This window comes from Staurois parvus, unplaced genomic scaffold (assembly GCF_062004578.1).
Source record: "Staurois parvus isolate SC_StPar_1 unplaced genomic scaffold, SC_StPar_1.0 ptg000578l, whole genome shotgun sequence".
In the NCBI taxonomy this organism is placed as follows: Eukaryota; Metazoa; Chordata; class Amphibia; order Anura; family Ranidae; genus Staurois; species Staurois parvus.
Genome location: NW_028318374.1, coordinates 3,302,032 through 3,323,805, shown reverse-complemented (window position 1 = coordinate 3,323,805; position 21,774 = coordinate 3,302,032). Strand labels below are relative to the sequence as shown.

The window sequence follows — 21,774 nt, the reverse complement described above, 5'->3', positions numbered from 1 at the left end:
GAAGTCGCTATATTGTCTCTGCATACTTACTATGTACTTAGTCCTCCTCCGTGTCATACATGTGATGTACAGTCTAATATACAGCTCAGTGCAGAGCGTAACACATCTGTGTTCATGTACAGCAAAAATACAAAATATAATAATGAATAATGCCGTAATGTACACCGATCAGCCATAACATTATGACCACTGACAGGTACAGTGATTAACATTGAGGAGCGGGCTTTTCCTGGCACTTTTTGCTTACACCAGGGGTATTGGATTAAAATTCAAGGAGGTCCGGTCACTAAATTTTTCTTCTGGCCGAGGTCCCCATCAGTGTGCCCCCTTACATTACGTGTCGCCATCACAGTGCAACTTTACATCATGTATTCCCATCACATCAGGTGTGCCCATCAGAGTGCTCCTTTACATCAGTTGTCCCCATCACAGTGCCACCTTCCATTAGGTATTCCCATCAGAGTGCCCCCTTACACTCAAAGTACCCCTTTCCATCATATTTCCCCATCAGAGTGCTCCTTTACATCATATTCCCCATCAGAGTGCCCTTTTCCATCACATGTGCCCATCAGAGTGCCCTTTTACATCACGTGTCCATCAGACTGCCCCTTTCAATCACATGTGCCCATCAGAGTGCCCCTTTCCATCACATGTGGGCAGCACAGTGGCTAAATGATTAGCACTTCTGCCTGGCAGTACTAGGGTCGTTGGTTCGAATCCCAACCAAGGCACCAACTGTCTGGAGTTTGCATGTTCTCCCTGTGCCTGCATGGGTTTCCTCCGGGTACTCCGGTTTCCTCTCACACTCCAAAGACATGCTGGTAGAATAATTGGCTCCTGTCTAAATTGTCCCTAGTATGTGTATGTATGAATGTGAGTTAGGGACCTTAGATTGTACACGCCTTGAGGGTTAGGGACTGATGTGACTGTACCATATGTATGTAAGAGCGCTGCGTAAATTGATGGCACTATATAAGTACCCGGAATAAATAAATAAATAATGTATCCATCAGAGTGCCCCTTTACATCCCATTTCCACATCAGAGTGCCCCTTTCCATCACATGTGCCCATCAGAGTGCCCCTTTCCATCACATGTGCCCATCAGAGTGCCCCTTTCCATCACATGTGCCCATTTGTGCCCCCTTAATATAAATCTGCCCATCAGAGTGCCCCTTAATATAAATGTGCCCATCAGAGTGCCTCTTAATATAAATGTGCCCATCAGAGTGCCCCTTAATATAAATCTGCCCATCAGAGTGCCCCTTACAATAACATGTGCCCCCTTAATATAAAATGTGCCCATCAGAGTGCCTCTTAATATAAAATCTGCCCATCAGAGTGCCCCTTAATATAAATGTGCCCATCAGAGTGCCCCTTAATATAAATCTGCCCATCAGAGTGCCCCTTAATATAAATCTGCCCATCAGAGTGCCCCTTAATATAAATCTGCCCATCAGAGTGCCCCTTAATATAAATCTGCCCATCAGAGTGCCCCTTACAATAACATGTGCCTCCTTAATATAAAATGTGCCCATCAGAGTGCCCCTTAACATTGACCCAATTGTCACAAGCAACCCCAACCCTTTGTGTACGTGTAGCTGTGGGGCAGAGATTCACACATTTGCAGCTCATTCTCCTGGCACTGATAGGTAACTTCTGGGTTCAGACGAACGTGGATTCACACTGAGCTGGGAGCTGAACCCAAGCTGATACCTAGTATGAGGTAGTAGAACAGCTTAAATACTTACTTCTCCTCAAAACTGCCCTGAACCACCTCCTGTGCTGATCGTATATCCAAATGTCTAGGCCTGGGTCTCCAAGCTATTGAAACAAAGGGCCACTTTACTGACCTTCAAACTTTAGGGGGCTGAACTGTGTCCAGTGGGATTAGAAAATTCTCCAGCATCAGTGAGAGTACACAATGCCATAGGCTTGATGGTCAGTGGGAGTAAAAAAACTACATCATTGATGTCAGTGGGAGAATTAGTTCCCCATCTCTGGTGTCATTGGGAGGAATAATGCTCCATTGTTGGCATCAGTGGAAGGAATAGTGCTCCATCATTGGTGTCAGTGGAAAAAATAGTCCCTTGTATCAGTGGAAGGAATAGTGCTCTATCATTGGTGTCAGTTTAAAGAATAGTCCCTTGTATCAGTTAAAAGAATAGTGCTCTATCATTGGTGTCAGTGGAAAGAATAGTCCCTTGTATCAGTGGAAGGAATAGTGCTCTATCATTGGAGTCAGTGGAAATAATAGTTCCTTGTATCAGTGGAAGGAATAGTGCTCTATTATTGGTGTCAGTGTAAAGAATAATCCCTCGTATCAGAGGAAGGAATAGTGCTCCATCATTGGTGTCAGTGTAAAGAATAGTCCTTTGTATTAGTGGAAGGAATAGTGCTCTATCATTGGTGTCAGTGGAAAGAATAGTCCCTCGTATCAGTGGAAGGAATAGTGCTCCATCATTGGTGTCAGTGGAAAGAATAGTCCCTCGTATCAGAGGAAGGAATAGTGCTCTATCATTGGTGTCAGTGGAACGAATAGTCCCTCGTATCAGAGGAAGGAATAGTGCTCTATCATTGGTGTCAGTGGAAAGAATAGTCCCTTGTATCAGTGGAAGGAATAGTGCTCCATCATTGGTGTCAGTGGAAAGAATAGTCCCTTGTATCAGTGGAAGGAATAGTGCTCCATCATTGGTGTCAGTGGAAAGAATAGTTCCTTGTATCAGTGGAAGGAATAGTGCTCTATCATTGGTGTCAGTGGAAAGAATAATCCCTCGTATCAGAGGAAGGAATAGTGCTCCATCATTGGTGTCAGTGTAAAGAATAGTCCCTCGTATCAGTGGAAGGAATAGTGCTCCATCATTGGTGTCAGTGTAAAGAATAGTCCCTCGTATTAGTGGAAGGAATAGTGCTCCATCATTGGTGTCAGTGTAAAGAATAGTCCCTTGTATCAGTGGAAGGAATAGTGCTCCATCATTGGTGTCTGTGGAAAGAATAGTCCCTCGTATCAGTGGAAGGAATAGTGCTCCATCATTGGTGTCAGTGGAAATAATTGTTCCTTGTATCAGTGGAAGGAATAGTGCTCCATCATTGGTGTCAGTGTAAAGAATAGTTCCTCGTATCAGTGGAAGGAATAGTGCTCCATCATTGGTGTCAGTGGAAAGAATAGTCCCTCGTATCAGTGGAAGGAATAGTGCTCCATCATTGGTGTCAGTGGAAAGAATAGTTCCTTTCATCAGTGGAAGGAATAGTGCTCCATCATTGGTGTCAGTGGAAAGAATAGTCCCTTGTATCAGTGGAAAGAATAGTCTCTCGTATCAGTGGAAGGAATAGTGCTCCATCATTGGTGTCAGTGGAAAGAATAGTCCCTTGTATCAGTGGAAAGAATAGTCCCTTGTATCAGTGGAAAGAATAGTCCCTTGTATCAGTGGAAGGAATAGTGCTCTATCATTAGTGTCAGTGGAAAGAATAGTCCCTCATATCAGTGGCCAAAAAAGTTAAGCAAAGCGCCACGTCTGGCTCGTGGGCTGCAGTTTGGAGACTCCTCGTCTAGACATTTGGACCCGTGAGCTCAGTTGGCATCAGCCAGTCTGAAGTTTTGGTCACATGACCACTTAAAGAAGCCAGGAGCAATGTTTTCTCCCAAAGTATTTCTAATCTACAGTGCTCTTTATTCATCCATTCAGGACTCTTTGCTATCATCTCATCATAGGGCCACCTTAAAGGAATCTTCTGCTCTTCCATACAGCCCTCGCACAGGGCAGTCCAGCGGAAGAAAAGAAAAAATGTCCTAATGGGCAATCCCTTTAAACCGAAAAGTCGATAACAAGTTCAATCTATTAAAATTCCAATCTCCTTTCTTTCCAGAGTTTGAATGTTTCTCAATAAATGGATTAAACATAATTTAATTTTACGACAGTAAAACAAGTTGCCGCATCCATGAAGCATACCGGTGAAGACTCCCATTGAATCTTTAATAAATTCCGTGCACTATTTATTGGCTTGCCAAGAAGAATTGTTTAAATAATGATAAGCCACAATCTGCATCAGCACTAATGGAAATAATATCTCACTGACATAATTACAGCCTAATTAACCGTGACATTCCACAAATCAGTTTTTGCATATTGCCCTGTTCTTGTAAATTTTGTACAGGGAACAGAAATACGAGTTACAAATAATCAATTTCCAGCATTATAAAGTCTCGCTTCTATTTGAAGTTTATTTTTCAATTTTTTTCTCTTTCCTATCTAAAGGGTTGTAAAGATGATCTGCAAGACTTAATAGGGGCTTCTGTCATACACTGAGCGAGATCAGAGAGGTGCAGAGCAGAAATACATCATTGGGAAAGAAATGGGAGTTCTTAAAGTGAACCTGTATTGGGAGTTAAAGCTGAACTCCGGCCTTTTCTTCAGTCTTGCACAGTAGTACAGGCACCTCTCCTGGACTGAAATTGCTTACTCTGATTTCTCATAATGGTACTTCCTCCTAGATTGTAAGCTCTGACGAGCCGGGCCCTCGGATTCCTCTTCTACCAAATTGTATTGTAACTGTCATGTCTGCCTTCATTTTGTAAAGTGCTGAGCAAACTGTTGGCACTATATAAATCCTGTATAATAAATCCTGTATAATCCTGTATATTAAATCATGTATATTAAATCCTATATAATAAATCCTGTATAATAGTGTGCATCAGAAGCTGCAGCATGTCAGATAGAGCCTGCCTCTTTCCCTGGTTGCAGGATGTCCAGCATCATCTAACACTTTCCTCCCAACCCTGACTATCATTGGCCCAGAGGCGGACTGACCATTTGGAAACTCGGCACTGCCCGGGGGCCCAGGGTCAGTAGGGGGCCCCATGAGATGCCCCTGGTACCTTTTTCATAGGCTTTTTTGAGTTTGGGCAAGGACACAGGGGCCCCATGATCCCCTATTGCCCGGGGGCCCCATGAGTTGTCAGTCCGCCCCTGATTGGCCCACTCCTTTCATTCATTGAATTTCAGTTCTTTTTATCATGGATGCTCTTCATTACATGTGGGAGTTATCTAGAGTGAGCTACATGGAAATGCAACCTACTTAGGAATGCGCACTTCTCCAGACTGATACCAACCCACATGAAAGAAAAATATATTGGAAATATATTTAAAAAATATTCTTCCAAATATATTGACATATATTTGAAATACTAAAATTTTGGCCGTATTCAATATATTTCAAAATATATATACATTTAGGTATTATTTATTTCAGGTACTTATACAGCGCCGTCAATTTACACAGCACTTTACATATATTGTACATTCATATCAGTCCCTAACCCTCAAGGGGCGTACAATCTCAGGTCCCTAACTTACATTTATACATACACATACTAGGGACAATTTTTAGACAGGAGCTAATTAACCTACCAGCATGTCTTTGGAGTGTGGGAGTTAACTGGAGTACTTGGAGGAAAACCACGCAGGCACAGGGAGAACATGCAAACTCCAGGCAGGTGGTGCTGTGGTTGGGATTCAAACCAACGACCATAGTACTGCCAGGCGGAAATGCTAACCATTTAGCCACTGTGCTGCCCATATATATATATATATATATACACACACACACACACACTGCATGTTGACATGTGTTTTTATACATTACAAAATATATGAAAAATGTTTTTCAAAATATATATTTTTTAAATATATTCTTCAGATTTTTTTTAACACACAAAAATGTTATTTTAACATATATTTTTACATATATTTCTAAATGCATTCCAAAAATGTAGATTAAATGTATTTTTAAAGACATACAGTATATTTGAAAATGTATGTACAAAAATATCTTTCATATATTTTGCAATAAAAACGCATTTCAACATAATATATATATATTTTATTTTTATTTTTTTTTTTAATATGGCCAAAATTGTAGTATTTCAAATATAGGTCAATATTTGGGAAGAATATTTTTAAAATATATTTCAAATATATTTTTCTTCCATGTGTAAAGGAAGAGAATATAGAATACATTTTTAGGCTTTAAAATGGATCAAGTGACAGAGTCTCTTTGAAACATATCTCAAGCAAAACTTTTTTTTTTTAGGGTAGGGAATAGTCAAAAAACACCTGCCAGGGATTTCTCTTCCCTTCCTGTGCTGTTACACTTGTGGTATGAAATTATAATGCAATGCATAGTCATGGTTGATGTTCATATTACTGAGAATTTAGCACTGACTTCAGTATACTTCAGCACTCGCCAAACTTTTCGGACCTCACAGACCACTAAATTCATAATTTTAAATCCTGCGGACCACTACTATGGTTGCCTCATACAACTTGAGAATACCCTGATGTCATGCTGCGCCTCCCTTGTTTCCCCCTCTCTAGTACAGTTCGTGACTACTGCAATATAAAGGTGTAAAATGTCATTCAAAATATAAGAATTTCTTAGAATATTATTTTTGTTTTATTATTAATAAAACATAAAAAAATGCAAATAATGTCCAGATTTTTCTGCGGACCACCAAAATAATCACGCAGACCACCAATGGTCCACGGACCATCCGTTGGCAACCACTGGTATAGTTGGTTAATATACTACCATTTTGTGGTCATTTTGGTTATTACACCATCTTTTTCTGTGTTCCCTCCCTTTTTATGATGTATTTCCTCTTCCTTCTCACATTGCTTTGATGGGATAAAAATGGCTGCTAGTCTCATGGTCACATGTTATGCTGCTCACATGGGGGAACACATTACCATGTTTTGTATAACAAACCATAACTAGATAGGCGCATGCTCAATAAAATAGGTATATTAACATGAAAGTAGATACACACATACATAAGAAGTGCTCTCCCAACACCATGTGAATAATTAACGAATACAGGGTTTAATAAAGTCCAAAAAAACGTAGGAATGAATGAGAGTCCCATAGGAGGGTGTCACATAAATCCAATGAATTCTTCTCCACCGCTCGTGAGTAATAGATGAATTTCTCACACACCAGAAGGTGTGTGGATTACCAACTGCAGGCTCTCATACCATGAATCTCCAAGCTCCCCTTCTAACAATGGCTCTCCAGAAAGCTCAAATAAAACACATTTTCATAAAATTGCTCTAAGCGTAATATTTATTAAGAACCATGGTTCAAATAATGAATAAAAATGCACTCACATATTAACCACTTCAAGTCAAGACACTTTCACCCCCTTCCTGCCCAGGCCAATTTTCAGCTTTCAGCGCTATTACACTTTGAATGACAATTGCGCGGTCATGCAACACTGTACCCATATGAATTATTTAGCATTTTTTTGAGACAGATAAAATTTTATTTTGGTTTTATTTATTCACCACTGGGATTTTAACTTTTTGGTATATAAATGAAAAATCCAAACATTTTGAAATAAAAAGTGTTTTCTTATAAAAGTTTGCAAATAAATAATCTTTCTTCAGAAATCTTGGCCAAAATGTATTCAGCTATCTTTTTAGTAAAAAAAACCCAAATTAGTTTATAACCAAAAATTATAATGTTTCAAAACATTTTTTACATTGTTATTTTTTTATATTATTATTTATTTTTTTTACATACTGTCACCCTAGCAGTACCATAATGACACTGTACTACTTGTGGGGGGTGATGAAGATTTTTTTTTCTTTTTTTACACTGATTGCTTTTACACCCATAAAGGCTGTAAAAGCAATCATCTCTCCTTCTCTCTGGCTGCATTCTTGCAGCCATTGAGAAATACTGTGAGAGCTGTGATTGGTCACAGCTTGTCACATGGCACAAGGCTGTTGTGAATAGCCTTGTACCATGTGACCTCTGTGATCATTCACAGATTTCACATGTAGTAAGCAATGATGTCAGGAAATGACATCTTGCTTACTACTATTCATGTAATTACTGATTGGTCAATCACTGATCACATGATTGGGGCCTCACACAGAGGTCCCGTACAGCGATTGGTGAGGACGCAGCGGGCACCGGATCGCGGTGTCGTGCGCTCCCAGGGAGCACGCACAGGCAGGGAATGCGAGGGTCGTTTTTAAACGGCGACCCTCTTCGGCACATCTCCTGTCCAGCCGGACGGAAAGTGGTTAAGGTGTCCAGTCTGTGCAACCAATATATATGCATCAATCTCGCTGTGGAAAGCCGGCGCGCACTCCAAGCCTTGCTTTAGTGGGTCGGACGTGACGTCATGTGGGACCTGGAAGTGACAAGATCGTGCTTCTACGCACGTTTCACCTGGCGTCATCTTGAGAGCCATTTATAGAAGGGGAGCTTGGAGATTCATCGTATGAGAGCCTGCAGTTGGGAATCCACACTACATTTGATTACATAGCATTAGTTGACCACCCAAGTAGGGGTTTGGTGTGAAAAATTCATCTATTACTCATGAGCGGTGGAGAAGAAGTCTTTGGATTTATGTGACACCCTCCTATGGGACTCTCATTCATTTCTACGTTTTTTGGACTTTATGATACCCTGTATTAATTAAACCTCCCTGGCGGTATTCCCGAGTGTAGTTCGGGGTTAACTTTCAGTACCAAAAGCGGTAACCTGGAGCTACACTCGGGATTACACTTCATCGTTGCTCTGGGATTCCCTCTTGCACTTACCTTGTCCTTCACTCCCGCGATGTCCCCCCTGCAGCATTGCTCCTGGATCCCTTTTTCACTTACCTTGTCCTGCGCTCCCGCGATGTCCTTCCTGCAGCGTCCCCGGCCATCTCCACTGGCCAATGCCGCCATCCGTCTTCTGGGTTCCGTTCCCTGTGATGTTGGGACGTACGCAGGATGGATCCGGCGGGAAATTTAAATATGTTAAAAAGTGACATTCACTAAATACACTAAAATCACATAGTATAACATTTCTGTATCAAACCATTTCACATACATTTTGCCCCTACTGCTTTGTCCTGTGCCCTGCCTGCATTTTTACTGTTCTTTCTGCCTGGAAACTGAGAAACGTCCATGGCGTCCAAAAAGCGTCCCTTTAGGTCAAAAGCGGTTTTAGACCGGCTAGAGAACATCGATAGTAAATCAGAACTACTTGCAGAATTGAGTGATAATGATTCGTGGGGGAAATTCATCATCAGACACTGAAAACGATTCTGCGACTTTGCTCAGCGATGTGCGAACTTGGCGCTATATTTCAAATTTCAGTGTTTTTGGTTTGATTATATTATTGAATTAAATTTATTATTATATTATTATTTTTTGTGATTATTTATTATATTATAATTTATGATTTCGTGTTTCAAATTTTATCATATCCGGAATGTTTACTAGACTCTTGTTCGGACAGATTTCAGTGAGTTATTCCTAAAAATTACAGGCCTACAATAAAAAAACTACATATTTCCATGCAAAAAAAATGTACCGCTTTGAGCACAGAAAAATGGACATAATCAGACCGCTAGGGAGGTTAATTATTCACAGTGTTGGGAGAGCACTTCTTATGTATGTGTGTATCTACTTTCATGTTAGTATACCTATTTTATTGAGCACGCGCCTATCTGTTTATGGTTTGTTATGCAGAGTGTTCATTCACCTAATAGGGGCATCTGCTACTACTGCCTGATTATGGCAGAATTTATAATTCTGTGTTCATTTTGTTTAATATCATAGTCACATTCGGTTTCACAGACGCCACAATATTGCTTTTTTGATTTATTAACATGTGTTGACCTACAAATACCATCTTTTCAATTATCTGCCACATCCTGTTGTCTGCTGTAACCTGGTGAATGCAATAAAGATCTTTGTGGATGAGAAAAAAGGTATTTGGTGAGTTCAGCTATCTGATAAAGACTGTCCTTGGTGATTGTATCTGCTTATACAGGCCGGGCATAAGGGTCTCAGCAAGGGATAAGTCACTAATACAACAGTTGGAGTCAGAATACGTCCTGTCTTGGAAATCTCACCCAAAAGAAGCAAAAACCCCCTCTAAAGCCAGCCACAGATGGATCAAATGCAGGGGCGGACTGACAACTCATGGGGCCCCCGGGCAATAGAGGATCATGGGGCCCCTGTGTCCTTGCCCAAACTCAAAAAAGCCTATGAAAAAGGGACCAGGGGCATCTCATGGGGCCCCCTACTGACCCCGGGCCCTCGGGCAGTGCCTGAGTTTCCAAATGGTCAGTCCGCCCCTGATCAAATGTTGGCAGGTTCAGCAGGAACTGGGCCGATATTCGATCCATCTAAGGGCAGGCTGGGAATCGACTTAGATACAACCAGTCTGTTGGATGGTTTACATGTGATTACTGCTGGTGTCTATAGCCTCTAGCAGTGATCACTGTGTTCTGCCGGCTGGGAAGTCTCCCTGCTGGCAGAACACAATCGCACTGCGGAAGGGGTTCCCCCATAGTTGCAGAAAAGAAAATTGCATAATGCTTTAGACAGCCGTCCCCAGAACAGGTGTCCCTGATGGAAGGTTTCTCCTGACCTCCTACTTCAGTAGCAAATGTAACATTCTGGATTTCTCATCACTTATCCTAAGTTCACACCTAAGCATTTTCTGCCGCATTTTGCGTTTTGCAGAAATGTAGTACAGTCCATTTAACCTGATATCCTATGGGACAGGTTCACATCTCCACGTTTTCACCCGGTGCATTTTATGGAAAGGGTCAGGGACTTTTTTGAATGCAAAACGTTGCGTTATTGGTTCTATGGCAACGCTGCATAAAAGCATGTGTTGCATTTTTGCCACATTTTTGATACATTTTGCTTTAAAATCTGCCTAGCAACAAGGAAAAATCAAACAATAAAAACCGCAAAAAGCATCAAAAATGCTGCAAAACGCAATGCAGAAACGCCTTAAACACAACCTGCATAGGTGTAAACCTAGACTTACTGTCCCAATAGAAATGGCCACTAGAACAAATAGAGGGTAAATCTAACCAGCAGGAAACTGCAACATAAACCTGACAGGGATTAATAACTGTTCCACACTCTTTTAAAAAATGTATATACTTTAAAGCAGAACTCCAAGCATAAAAACTTCAATTTATATATATCTTCAGTAGCCACAAAAGACATAAGTACAACTTATTTACAATATGCATTTGCAAAACCTGATATTACCTTGTAAATGTAGCAGTGACATCAGGACTCTACTGCAAATACCTAAATACCTTCTGCATTGAGCAGATCTGTGTATGTGTGTTGGGGGGGGGGGGAGCTGGAAGGGGTGGAAACAAGACCAGTCACCCTGCATGAGGAGGGGGAAAAGCAGTGAGTGGTCTTTATTACTGGAAGCTCCTGCACACTGGAGATAGAAAAAGTCTCCCACTGGATTACTGCACAGATCTGAAAAAAATACACAAAGCACTCCAAGATTTAAAGAGTAACTCCACTTTTGTTGAGTAAAAAAATATTTCCCTCCGGGTGATCTATGTACATTGCAGGGATGTTAACAAACTTTGTTGCAGATTCCTACCTTTTGTTATTCTAAAGGAGCAGATGTTAGTTTGTCTGTGTCCATGTGCAGAGTGAATCTGTATGGGAGCCATTTTATAATTATCAATCAGCTGCTGCACCTGCAGGGCTCTAATGTGGAAAGTGGCAGGGTCTGCATCCCTTTAGACGTGATTTCCTTTGGAAGTATATCACCAAAAATTACATTTTTGTTGCAGGGGATGCCCAAAATCAGACTTGTATCTTACTGCAGACTTCTGGAAAAATCAGTAAGCCAATCACACAAGCAGGAAATGACATCTGTGTTCAGAACACCTCCAGGTAGCCGGGATAACCCGCTTCCTCAGGACCTTAGATCTCACAGATGTAAATACATGAATCACTTGCGCAGTCAGGATTCAGTAACAACAAAAACACAGCAAACTCTATACTCCTGCGCTTGGGGATGGACTCAGCTAGGGCTATGGTTACATCTCGGATGTCCTGGAAAATGCACTCCTTGCTGCCCTCACCGGACCGGGGTAGTCCAATAGCACTAGATACAAAGAAAACAAACACAGGGCGCACTGGCAATTGACTTAAAGGTCAAAGGTGCATCACACTGAACAGCGGTATCCAATCCACACTGCATATAAATCCACAATTGGAACCCTGGACTTCCAACAGGCTGACGCGTTTCGAGGACTTAGCCTCTTCCTCAGAGGCGTTGGGCCTTTGGCCTTTCTGTCAATTGCCGGTGCGCCCTCTGTTTGTTTTCTTTGTATCTCGGATTCAATAGCACATAGAAAGAAATGTACTATTTGTAAATCAATGGGAAGCCTTGTCCTGGTATGTCTTGCCGGCCCATGGGAAGTCCACCACCATGGAGATATGGAGAACTAGAATGACAGAAAGAATGTCAAATGTATAAAGGTAATCTAAATCTTAGATGTCCTCGTGAAGAGTCATGGAACACAGAATATCATTCCTGTGTAAATATGAGGGCTGATAATACCCATCGCATGGTCCCAACAAATGGGCGTCCTAACCTAGGAAGCAGGTTGTCCCGTGAAAAGTGTTGACCTAGATCTCTGAGGACTCCAAATGTCATAGTCCTTCCACTAGTAGATGTGGGAGACAAGAATAGAATACACATTCTCAGGGCTGTGGATATGGGGGTACCACCAGTCCTCCTGTAAGGGGCCCAGGCAGCAGGGGGGCCCTGGGTGTGAGAAGGAAGGGTGACAGAAAGGGGGGGGGGGGGGAATTACTGGAATCAATCCCTTGTATGGCTCTCTATGCACCAGCTGAAAGTTGGATTCTTCTCCCTCCTGCTGGCTTTCAGCCGCTGCAGAGCGACCTATACAGGTGATCAGTTTTAGTAATTGACCTCCACTGCGCCCATCACCCTCATTGTGCACCATTCGTTTTCCCCTGCTGCCCAGGCCCCCCTGAGTGTCCCCACCCCACTGTGCTGCCTGTTCCCACCGGCAGCTGCAAGCACACAATGGGATACTTCAGGATGGAGAGTGGGGGAAGGGTCCAGTAAATATGTTGCATTTACCAGACCCTTCCTTTCCTGAATGAACATAATGAGTGATCAGTACCAATCACTCACTGTGTTCATTCATAACTGAAGCACAGCAAATTGTGTTTTTTTTTTTTTTTGGGGGGGGGGAGGGGGCTGTCAGGTTGGCTGTATGGGGCCCTGTGGTTTCTAACAGCAGCCCTGCACGTCCTACTCTTCATATGCTTTTAATGATAAGAATGCCCTTTTTAAAAATATTTTTTGAATAAAGCTTTGTATTAGCTCTTCTAATGAAGTGTCATGTGCATATTTGATCACATTGGAGGTACTGAAAGTCCTAATTTTGTGTACCTTTTTACTGGTATAAATGGGCTCTAACAGGGTAGTGAGGATTTGAATCTCTTATATATATAAACATTCTAACAGACTGAATTTATCTACGTCCTATTCCCCCAAATAGCAACAAACAACCAGGCACACAGCAAAAACAATCTAGGGGTGGCTTTTTGGGAGTTTTATTGGGAACGGGTTGAGGGGGGAGCATGGGATACCCCAAAAGTGAAGAACTTGACAATTTGATGACTCTTTATCCTGCTGAACTTGCAGAAAGATAAATGGGCCACAGAATCTCTATGCTGACAGTGACTATGACTTCTCTCAGAGATCAAAAGCTACACACAATCACTGACTTTTCCAGCACTGGGGTCACTTACTCACGCAGCCACAGGGTTACGGGTTGCCTCCTTCCGACATCCACCATGCTCTTCTCAGTGAGGGAGATGCAGGCTCACACCACCATAGGACAGCAGGATACTTTCCCCACCAACATCCTCCTAGCTTTCTCCAGTGAGCTTCTCCAGACCCAACTGGATTCTCAGACTTAAGCCTGAGACTAGGCCCCCCACCTAAGGCTTACCTGGGACCTTGGTGTCTTCCTAGTGGCTCCTTCTAGCATTCCTGCCCCAGGGCAGAGCCCATTCACAGGGGTCTCCTCCAGCAGGACTGGACCCAGCAACTCAGTCTCCGCTACCTCAGGCCTCAGACTATTTATGGGCTCTCCAACCACCTACTGAGCACACCTTCCCTGGGATTGGCTGGGGTTCCATAAATATTCAAGCTGTCCACTCTTCTTCTTCCCACTATAATTCTAGAATCCTCTAGAATACAGAAGGAATACAGAGCAACAGCCTGTGAGACATCTAGCAGCCCTAACCAATCAAATCCTGATCCACTAATTACAGAGAAGCTAGCTAAATTTACCCACGCTACACTAGGAGGGTGCTGCATATTATAAATATTTCCTGTACCTTGGCCATGGAAAACTTTATTGATAGAACCCATCTACATCAGTTTATACTTAAAATGTTACTAAACCCAGGACCCTGCATTCACTATATCCGGTCTCTCAGGACCCTGCATTCACTATATCTGGTCTCCCAGGACCCTGCATTCACTATATCTGGTCTCCCCGGACCCTGCATTCACTATATCTGGTCTCCCCGGACCCTGCATGCACTATATCTGCTCTCCCCGGACCCTGCATTCACTATATCTGCTCTCCCTGGACCCTGCATTCACTATATCTGCTCTCTCAGGACCCTGCATTCACTATATCTGGTCTCTCAGGATCCTGCATTCACTATATCTGGTCTCCCAGGACCCTGCATTCACTATATCTGCTCTCCCAGGACCCTGCATTCACTATATCTGCTCTCCCAGGACCCTGCATTCACTATATCTGGTCTCCCCGGACTCTGCATTCACTATATCTGGTCTCTCAGGATCCTGCACTCACTATATCTGGTCTCTCAGGACCCTGCATTCACTATATCTGGTCTCCCCGGACCCTGCATTCACTATATCTGGTCTCCCCAGACCCTGCATTCACTATATCTGCTCTCCCAGGACCCTGCATGCACTATATCGGCTCTCCCCAGACTCTGCATTCACTACATCTGGTCTCCCACAGTACACAGAACATGGAAGTGCAATCATTTTAGTAAATATTAACTGCTAAATATCTTTTCTCATCAGCAGTTAGAGCAGTCTTGTGTCTTCTATCAGGGTCCAGCAGAGCATAGGTTAAAGCTTTTAGGAAGAGTTTTCTTTCTGCTCTAGGAGGAGGCAGAACCCCTGATCTCTGTCTGGACAGTGCTGATTGGCCCTGTGCTGATCATATGCACTCTCCCTAGCAGCAAAAAAAAAAAAACCTCTTTAGCAATACACACCAAACTGAGCATGTGCAGAGTGGCTACGGTTCAGTCTGTCGTATCAGAAGATAAGCTGTGGACATTTGAACAAGAGGAGGAGCAGAAAAGACAGGATCAAATGACCTTTTTGCACAATGCAGAGGATTAACCCCTTAGGTTCCACAGCGAGTATAACAAGCATGCTTTACTGCATATACAGACTGATTGTACTGTTGTGGGTTTAGTAACACTTTAACTATCTACAAAAAATAGATACAAGCAACTTCACACAGTAACTATTGCTTTATCATGAAATAGATGTTGTGTCACTGACAAAGGCGTAGCTAGGGGCGGCAGGGGGGTACATATGTACCCGGGCGCCAAGGTACAGGGGCGCCAAAAGGAGGTCACATGATCACTGCAGCGGCTGCAGCAGACGTGTCATCTGATACGTCTGCCATCCACAGTGAGTTATGAGAGGAGAGAGGAGCCGGCCGGGAGAGGAGCGGAGAGGAGGGCAGTGAGCCGGGTATGTGCTGGAGGGGACGAGGGGAGAGCCGAGCTGGGTGAGTAGTGCCATGGATGAAGGGGGGGGGGCAATGTGATGGGGACGGGGGGGGGTGTCTACAAGGACCATATGAAGCGGGGGGGGGGTGTCATGAGGTGGCCGTTCATCCCCAGGCGCAAAATATCCTAGCTACGCCTCTGGCCACTGATGAGACACATTTAACAGTACAATTAATTTGACAATTAAGCTATTGAGCTCCGTGAACAGCAGGATTTTTCCAACAAAGCAAAGGAACAAAGTAAGAGGAAACCGGAAAAGATGTGAAAAAAGTCAAAAGCCCAAATGTTGCCTGATTAGAAAATATAAAATAATTATACGCAATATTTTTTTTTCATTTTTTATTTCAGTTCTTACCCATATTATTATACAGGATTTATATAGCACCAACCGTTTGCTCAGCGCTTTACTATATATATATATATATATATATATATATATAAAATCACACACAAAACAGCTACACCTCCCTTTCATTGTATACTCATGTCATAAAAATCTCGAAAAGCAGGAGTGGAATCTATACTCTGCTTTTACATATATAGAGAAAATTATAAACTTCCGTTTTTCCCTTGTAAAGTGTGTGCTGCTTTTCAGAAACCCGAGTGAGGCAGCAGGATCTGCCGTCTAGTTCTGGTCCTCCGGAATGCGCCGTGTCAAGGATGGTACATACACTGCGTATTAACCTCTCTATTACTCCACAACCTTGGCGAGAGAAGAGGAATTGTTTCCTAAATCCCCCAGCCAATTAATCTGCTTCTGCGTGCCTGTGATATACTGCACAACATTACAATCTACATGCACCTGTCTCAGGGGAATGGAAGCCTACAGCCTGAGCAGATGCAGCTAAAAGAGGAAAGCTCAGATACCAGAACACTGAAATCCAGAACAGAACTATGCTTTAAAGGAGAAACAGTGAACCAAGTAAAGAGAATGGCTCCTTCCATACTGTAGTCACTGTGATACATACATAGCGCGTAAAATACGCAATAAACACGTCACCGTTTTTCCAGGTAAAGGAAACTCTAAATTGGTTTGAAAGGAAGAAAGAAAATAAATCTGCCAGCATGGCCCAGCCAATCGCCTGACTTGAATCCAATAGAAAATCTATGGAAAGAACTAAAGATCAGAGTTCATAGAAGAGGCCCACGGAACCTTCATGATGTGAAGACTGTGTGGAAGAATGGGACAAAATCACACCTGAGCAATGCATGTGACTGGATTCTCCATACGGGAGGCGTCTTGAAACTGTCATTACCAACAAAGGATTTTGTACAAAAAATTAAATAAATTTCAGTTAGCGTGTTCAATACTTTTTCCCTGTGACGTTCCATTTTATTACACGTAATTTCTGACATTATTTATTTTGGTTTCTTTGTATGTATGGATTGCATGGGTTGTTACTGACATGTGGTGAACATTTCATGTCAATAGCACCTTCAGAAATATATTTACCTATAAAAATTTTGACGTGTCCAATACTTATTTTACCCGCTGTATATCAATATATATATATATATAGGCTTCGTTGACCGCCTCTGAGGGTGACGGCTCTCTTGTTCTGGGAGGACATCACAACTGCGCATGCGTGCCCTCAGGGGCGTGCGGGAGATTGGTGGTGCACTGTGTCCCTGGGACACAGCGGATCACCGATCGCAGTAAAGAGCCGATGACACAGGCTCTGTCATGTGACCAGCTGTGTCCAATCACCGCTGATCGCATGTTAACAGGAAATGCCGGTTATCGGCATTCCTCTCCTCATGCTGACAGCGGGTGAGGAGAGCCATTAAGCGGCATTCCTCAGCGGGGACATTACCACTGATCATCAGGGCCATGGTGTAGGTCCTTAGGCAGAAAATTACTTCTATGAATCACAGAAGTGCGCTTAACCACTTGCCCTCCAAAGGATTTACCCCCCTTCCTGACCAGGCCATTTTTGTGATATGGCGCTGCGTTACTTTAACTGACAATTGCGCAGTCATGCAACACTGCACTCAAATGAACTTTTATGTAGTTTTTTTCCCCACAAATAGAGATTGTTTTGTTAGTATTTGATTGCCTATGTGTTTTTTATTTTTTGCCCTATAAACAAAAAAAGACCATCAATTTTGAAGAAAAAGTATATATTTTTTTACGTTTTGCTATAAAACATGTCTAATAAAAAAATTTAAAAAATCAAATTTCATCGTAAATTTAGGCCAAAATGTATTCTGCGACATGTCTTTGGTAAAAAAAAATCCCAATACGTGTAAATAATTGGTTTATGGTATATATACTGACATTTAATTTTTTTTTTTTATACTAGCAATGGTGGCGATCACCGACTTATAGCGGGACTGCAGTGGGCATTCTGACACTGGGGGGGGGGGGGGACGACTGACTTGGTGTCGCTGACATCCCCAGTGACACCAATACAGTGGTCACTGCTAATAAAAACCACTGACACTGTACTAATGGCATTAGGCAGAAAGGGGTTAACATGATGGGCGATCAAAAGGTTAGCTGTGTGCGGTTTTACTGTGTAAGCACACTGCTTTGTATGGCTCTGATATGCAGAGCCATACAAAGCAGTATACAGGAGCTGACAGGGGAGAGATCTATATTGTTTACAGGCAGGCCTCTCCCCCGTCAGTGATACTCGGCGATCACCGGGTGTCGGCGGGGAATCACCGTCTAGGTCCCGGTGATCGACAGCTGAGGCTGCCAATGGCGGCGCAGGTAGGGAGCGCGCGTGCCCTCTACCCAGAAATGCAAAATCACATATATACGTGATTTTGCACAGCCCTGCTGCCCTGTGGCAGTATTTTTGCTATAGGGCAGTGGGCAAGCAGTTAAGAGTGTCCAGTGCGCATGAACCCTTAGGCTAGGTTCACATCTGTGCGGGTGGTGCCGCTGCAGATCCGCACAAAAATCTGTGCAGCCGAACCACCCGCACATTGAAATGCGGACCCGCGGGCGGGTGCGATTAGTTCTAATGGCAAGCCACTCGCACTGGAAAACGCAACCATACTGAGAACCGAGGTTCCGGTGCGTACTGTGTTTTCAGAAGAAGTGCAGGGACTTCTTCCCTGCGTGTCATAGGGTATGGGAATCCATTCAAACGAATGGGCTCTTGTGTCCGCGCAAAACACGGCCCGCATGGCCGATGCTGCATCCAGCTAGGTGGCTATGATTGTTTGCGTCTCTTTTAAAAGTTTAATACAGCAGACAGGTTCGAGACAAGCCCTTCTCTATCACAAAAACGTGAAACATTTAGGTTTTGAAAGTCCTGATCCTCTTGGGAAGTTACAATTTTGACAATTGAATTTAAACAGGATCTGGAAGCAGCTGCTCCTGAGAAAACCTCACATTGGACAGTTCAAATCATACATACGTAATACACAAGGAAAACTGAATTATTGCATTTCTGTATGACACAATATAATAAAATACAATGAAATAGTTGGGCACAGGGGCGGACTGACCATTCGAGCACTCGGGCACTGCCCGAGGGCCCAGGGTCAGTAGGGGGCCCCATGAAATGCCCTGGTACCTTTTTTATAGGCTTTTTTGAGTGTGGGCAAGGACACAGGGGCCCCATGATCCCCTATTGCCCGGGGGCCCCATGAGTTGTCAGTCCACCCCTGGTTGGGCAACAATTATATTTTGGATTTACCTGAACACCATTTTAAGTTCAGCTTGCTCAACTTCTTTAAGCTGAAGGTCGTCTTCCAGCCTCTCCACAATAACGGTGTAGGACTCGCTTACTTTTTTCTTCCACTCATCTATAACAAAAAAACCCCTAAAGATTAATGATGCGATAAGAGGAATTGATAGCCATAATCATTTACTGTTGCTTTGCCATATTTTTTAGCGCACAAAGTGGAGACTTTCCCTCTGTAAATGGAAATAGCACATGCCACGGTGGAGCCTAAAGGAATTGTAGCCAATGTGTTTTTTCACGTCGATATTTTGTGATGCTTGTAATTTGGCCTGAACATTGCACAGTAAACAGGATGGAAGTGAATGTGAAAAGGAGTCAAAGTAATAATCCAAACAGATTCATGGGAAGAAACCTCAAGGGTAGAATGAAGCAGACCAAGGAGCAAAAACTGTAGCAGCAGGGAAGGAGGTAGACATTACTGTGTCCTCCACCCTAGCTGGAACCTGCAATGACCCCAGAAAGCTTGACCGATGTCCCAATGGAAACATTGTTATGAGCTGATCACTCTGAAAACACTTCCAGCTTCTCATGCATTGTTACACAGTTACATAGTTAGTCTGGCTGAAAAAAGACAAACGTCCATCCAGTTCAACCATAAAAAAAAAAGGGTTTAAATCCTACACACACAGTTGATCCAGAGGAAGGCAAAAAACCCAGCAAAGCATGATTCAATTTGCTCCTTCCGGGAAAAAAATTCCTTCCTGATCCCCCGAGAGGCAATCGGATATTCCCTGGATCAACTTTACCTATAAATGTTATATCCAGTTATATTCTGTGTATCCAAGAAATAATCCAGGCCTTTTGTTGAAGCAATCCACTGAGCTGGCCAGAACCAACTCTTGAGGGAGTCTATTCCACATTTTCACAGCTCTTACTGTGAAGAAACCTTTCCGAGTTTGGAGATTAAATTTCTTTTCCTCCAAACGTAAAGAGTTCACTATATAAACCACTGATGCATTTATACATGGAGTTCATATCCCCCCCCCCTTATGTATTATGCATGGTGATCATATCCCCCCTTATGTATTATACATGGAGATCATATCCCCCCTTATGTATTATACATGGAGATCATATCCCCCCTTATGTATTATATATGGTGATCATATCCCCCCTTATGTATTATACATGGAGATCATATCCCCCCCTTATGTATTATACATGGAGATCGTATCCCCCCTTATGTATTATACATGGAGATCATATCCCCCCTTATGTATTATACATGGTGATCATATCCCCCCTTATGTATTATACATGGAGATCATATCCCCCCCTTATGTATTATACATGGAGATCATATCCCCCCTTATGTATTATACATGGAGATCGTATCCCCCCTTATGTATTATACATGGAGATCATATCCCCCTCTTATGTATTATACATGGTGATCATATCCCCCCTTATGTATTATACATGGAGATCATATCCCCCCCTTATGTATTATACATGGAGATCGTATCCCCCCTGATGTATTCTGCATGGTGATCATATCCCCCCTTATGTATTATACATGGTGATCATATCCCCCCTTATGTATTATACATGGAGATCATATCCCCCCCTTATGTATTATACATGGAGATCATATCCCCCCTTATGTATTATACATGGAGATCGTATCCCCCCTGATGTATTATACATGGAGATCATATCCCCCTCTTATGTATTATACATGGTGATCATATCCCCCTTATGTATTATACATGGTGATCATATCCCCCCCTTATGTATTATACATGGAGATCATATCCCCCCTTATGTATTATACATGGAGATCGTATCCCCCCTTATGTATTATACATGGAGATCATATCCCCCTCTTATGTATTATACATGGTGATCATATCCCCCTTATGTATTATACATGGAGATCATATCCCCCCTTATGTATTATACATGGAGATCATATCCCCCCTTATGTATTATACATGGTGATCATATCCCCCCTTATGTATTATACATGGAGATCATATCCCCCTTATGTATTATACATGGAGATCATATCCCCCCTTATGTATTATACATGGAGATCATATCCCCCCCTTATGTATTATACATGGAGATCATATCCCCCCTTATGTATTATACATGGAGATCATATCCCCCCTTATGTATTATACATGGAGATCATATCTACGTGTTCTGTGTGCTGTGGGAGACCAGATATAGTGAATGCAGGGTCCTGGGACACCAGATAGAGTGAATGCAGAGCCCTGGGAGACCAGATATAGTGAATGCAGGGTCCTGGGAGACCAGATAGAATGAATGCAGGGCCCTGGGAGACCAGATAGAGTGAATGCAGGGTCCTGGGAGACCGGATATAGTGAATGCAGGGTCCGAGGAGACCAGATATAGTGAATGCAGGTTACGGGGAGAGCAGATATAGTGAATGCAGGGT

General features: G+C 42.7%; 1 protein-coding gene across 2 annotated transcripts in view; it reads right to left on the bottom strand.

The window, feature by feature from the left end:
• LOC149450216 (serine/threonine-protein kinase TNNI3K) overlaps positions 1-21,774 on the bottom strand; it is a 452,856-nt gene that overhangs the window by 378,954 nt on the left and 52,128 nt on the right. For both annotated transcript variants that reach the window (XM_089692165.1, XM_089692163.1), the window contains one exon: positions 19,323-19,431. In XM_089692165.1, the coding sequence (XP_089548291.1) occupies positions 19,323-19,431 (109 nt within the window). The remainder of the gene's footprint in view (positions 1-19,322; positions 19,432-21,774) is intronic.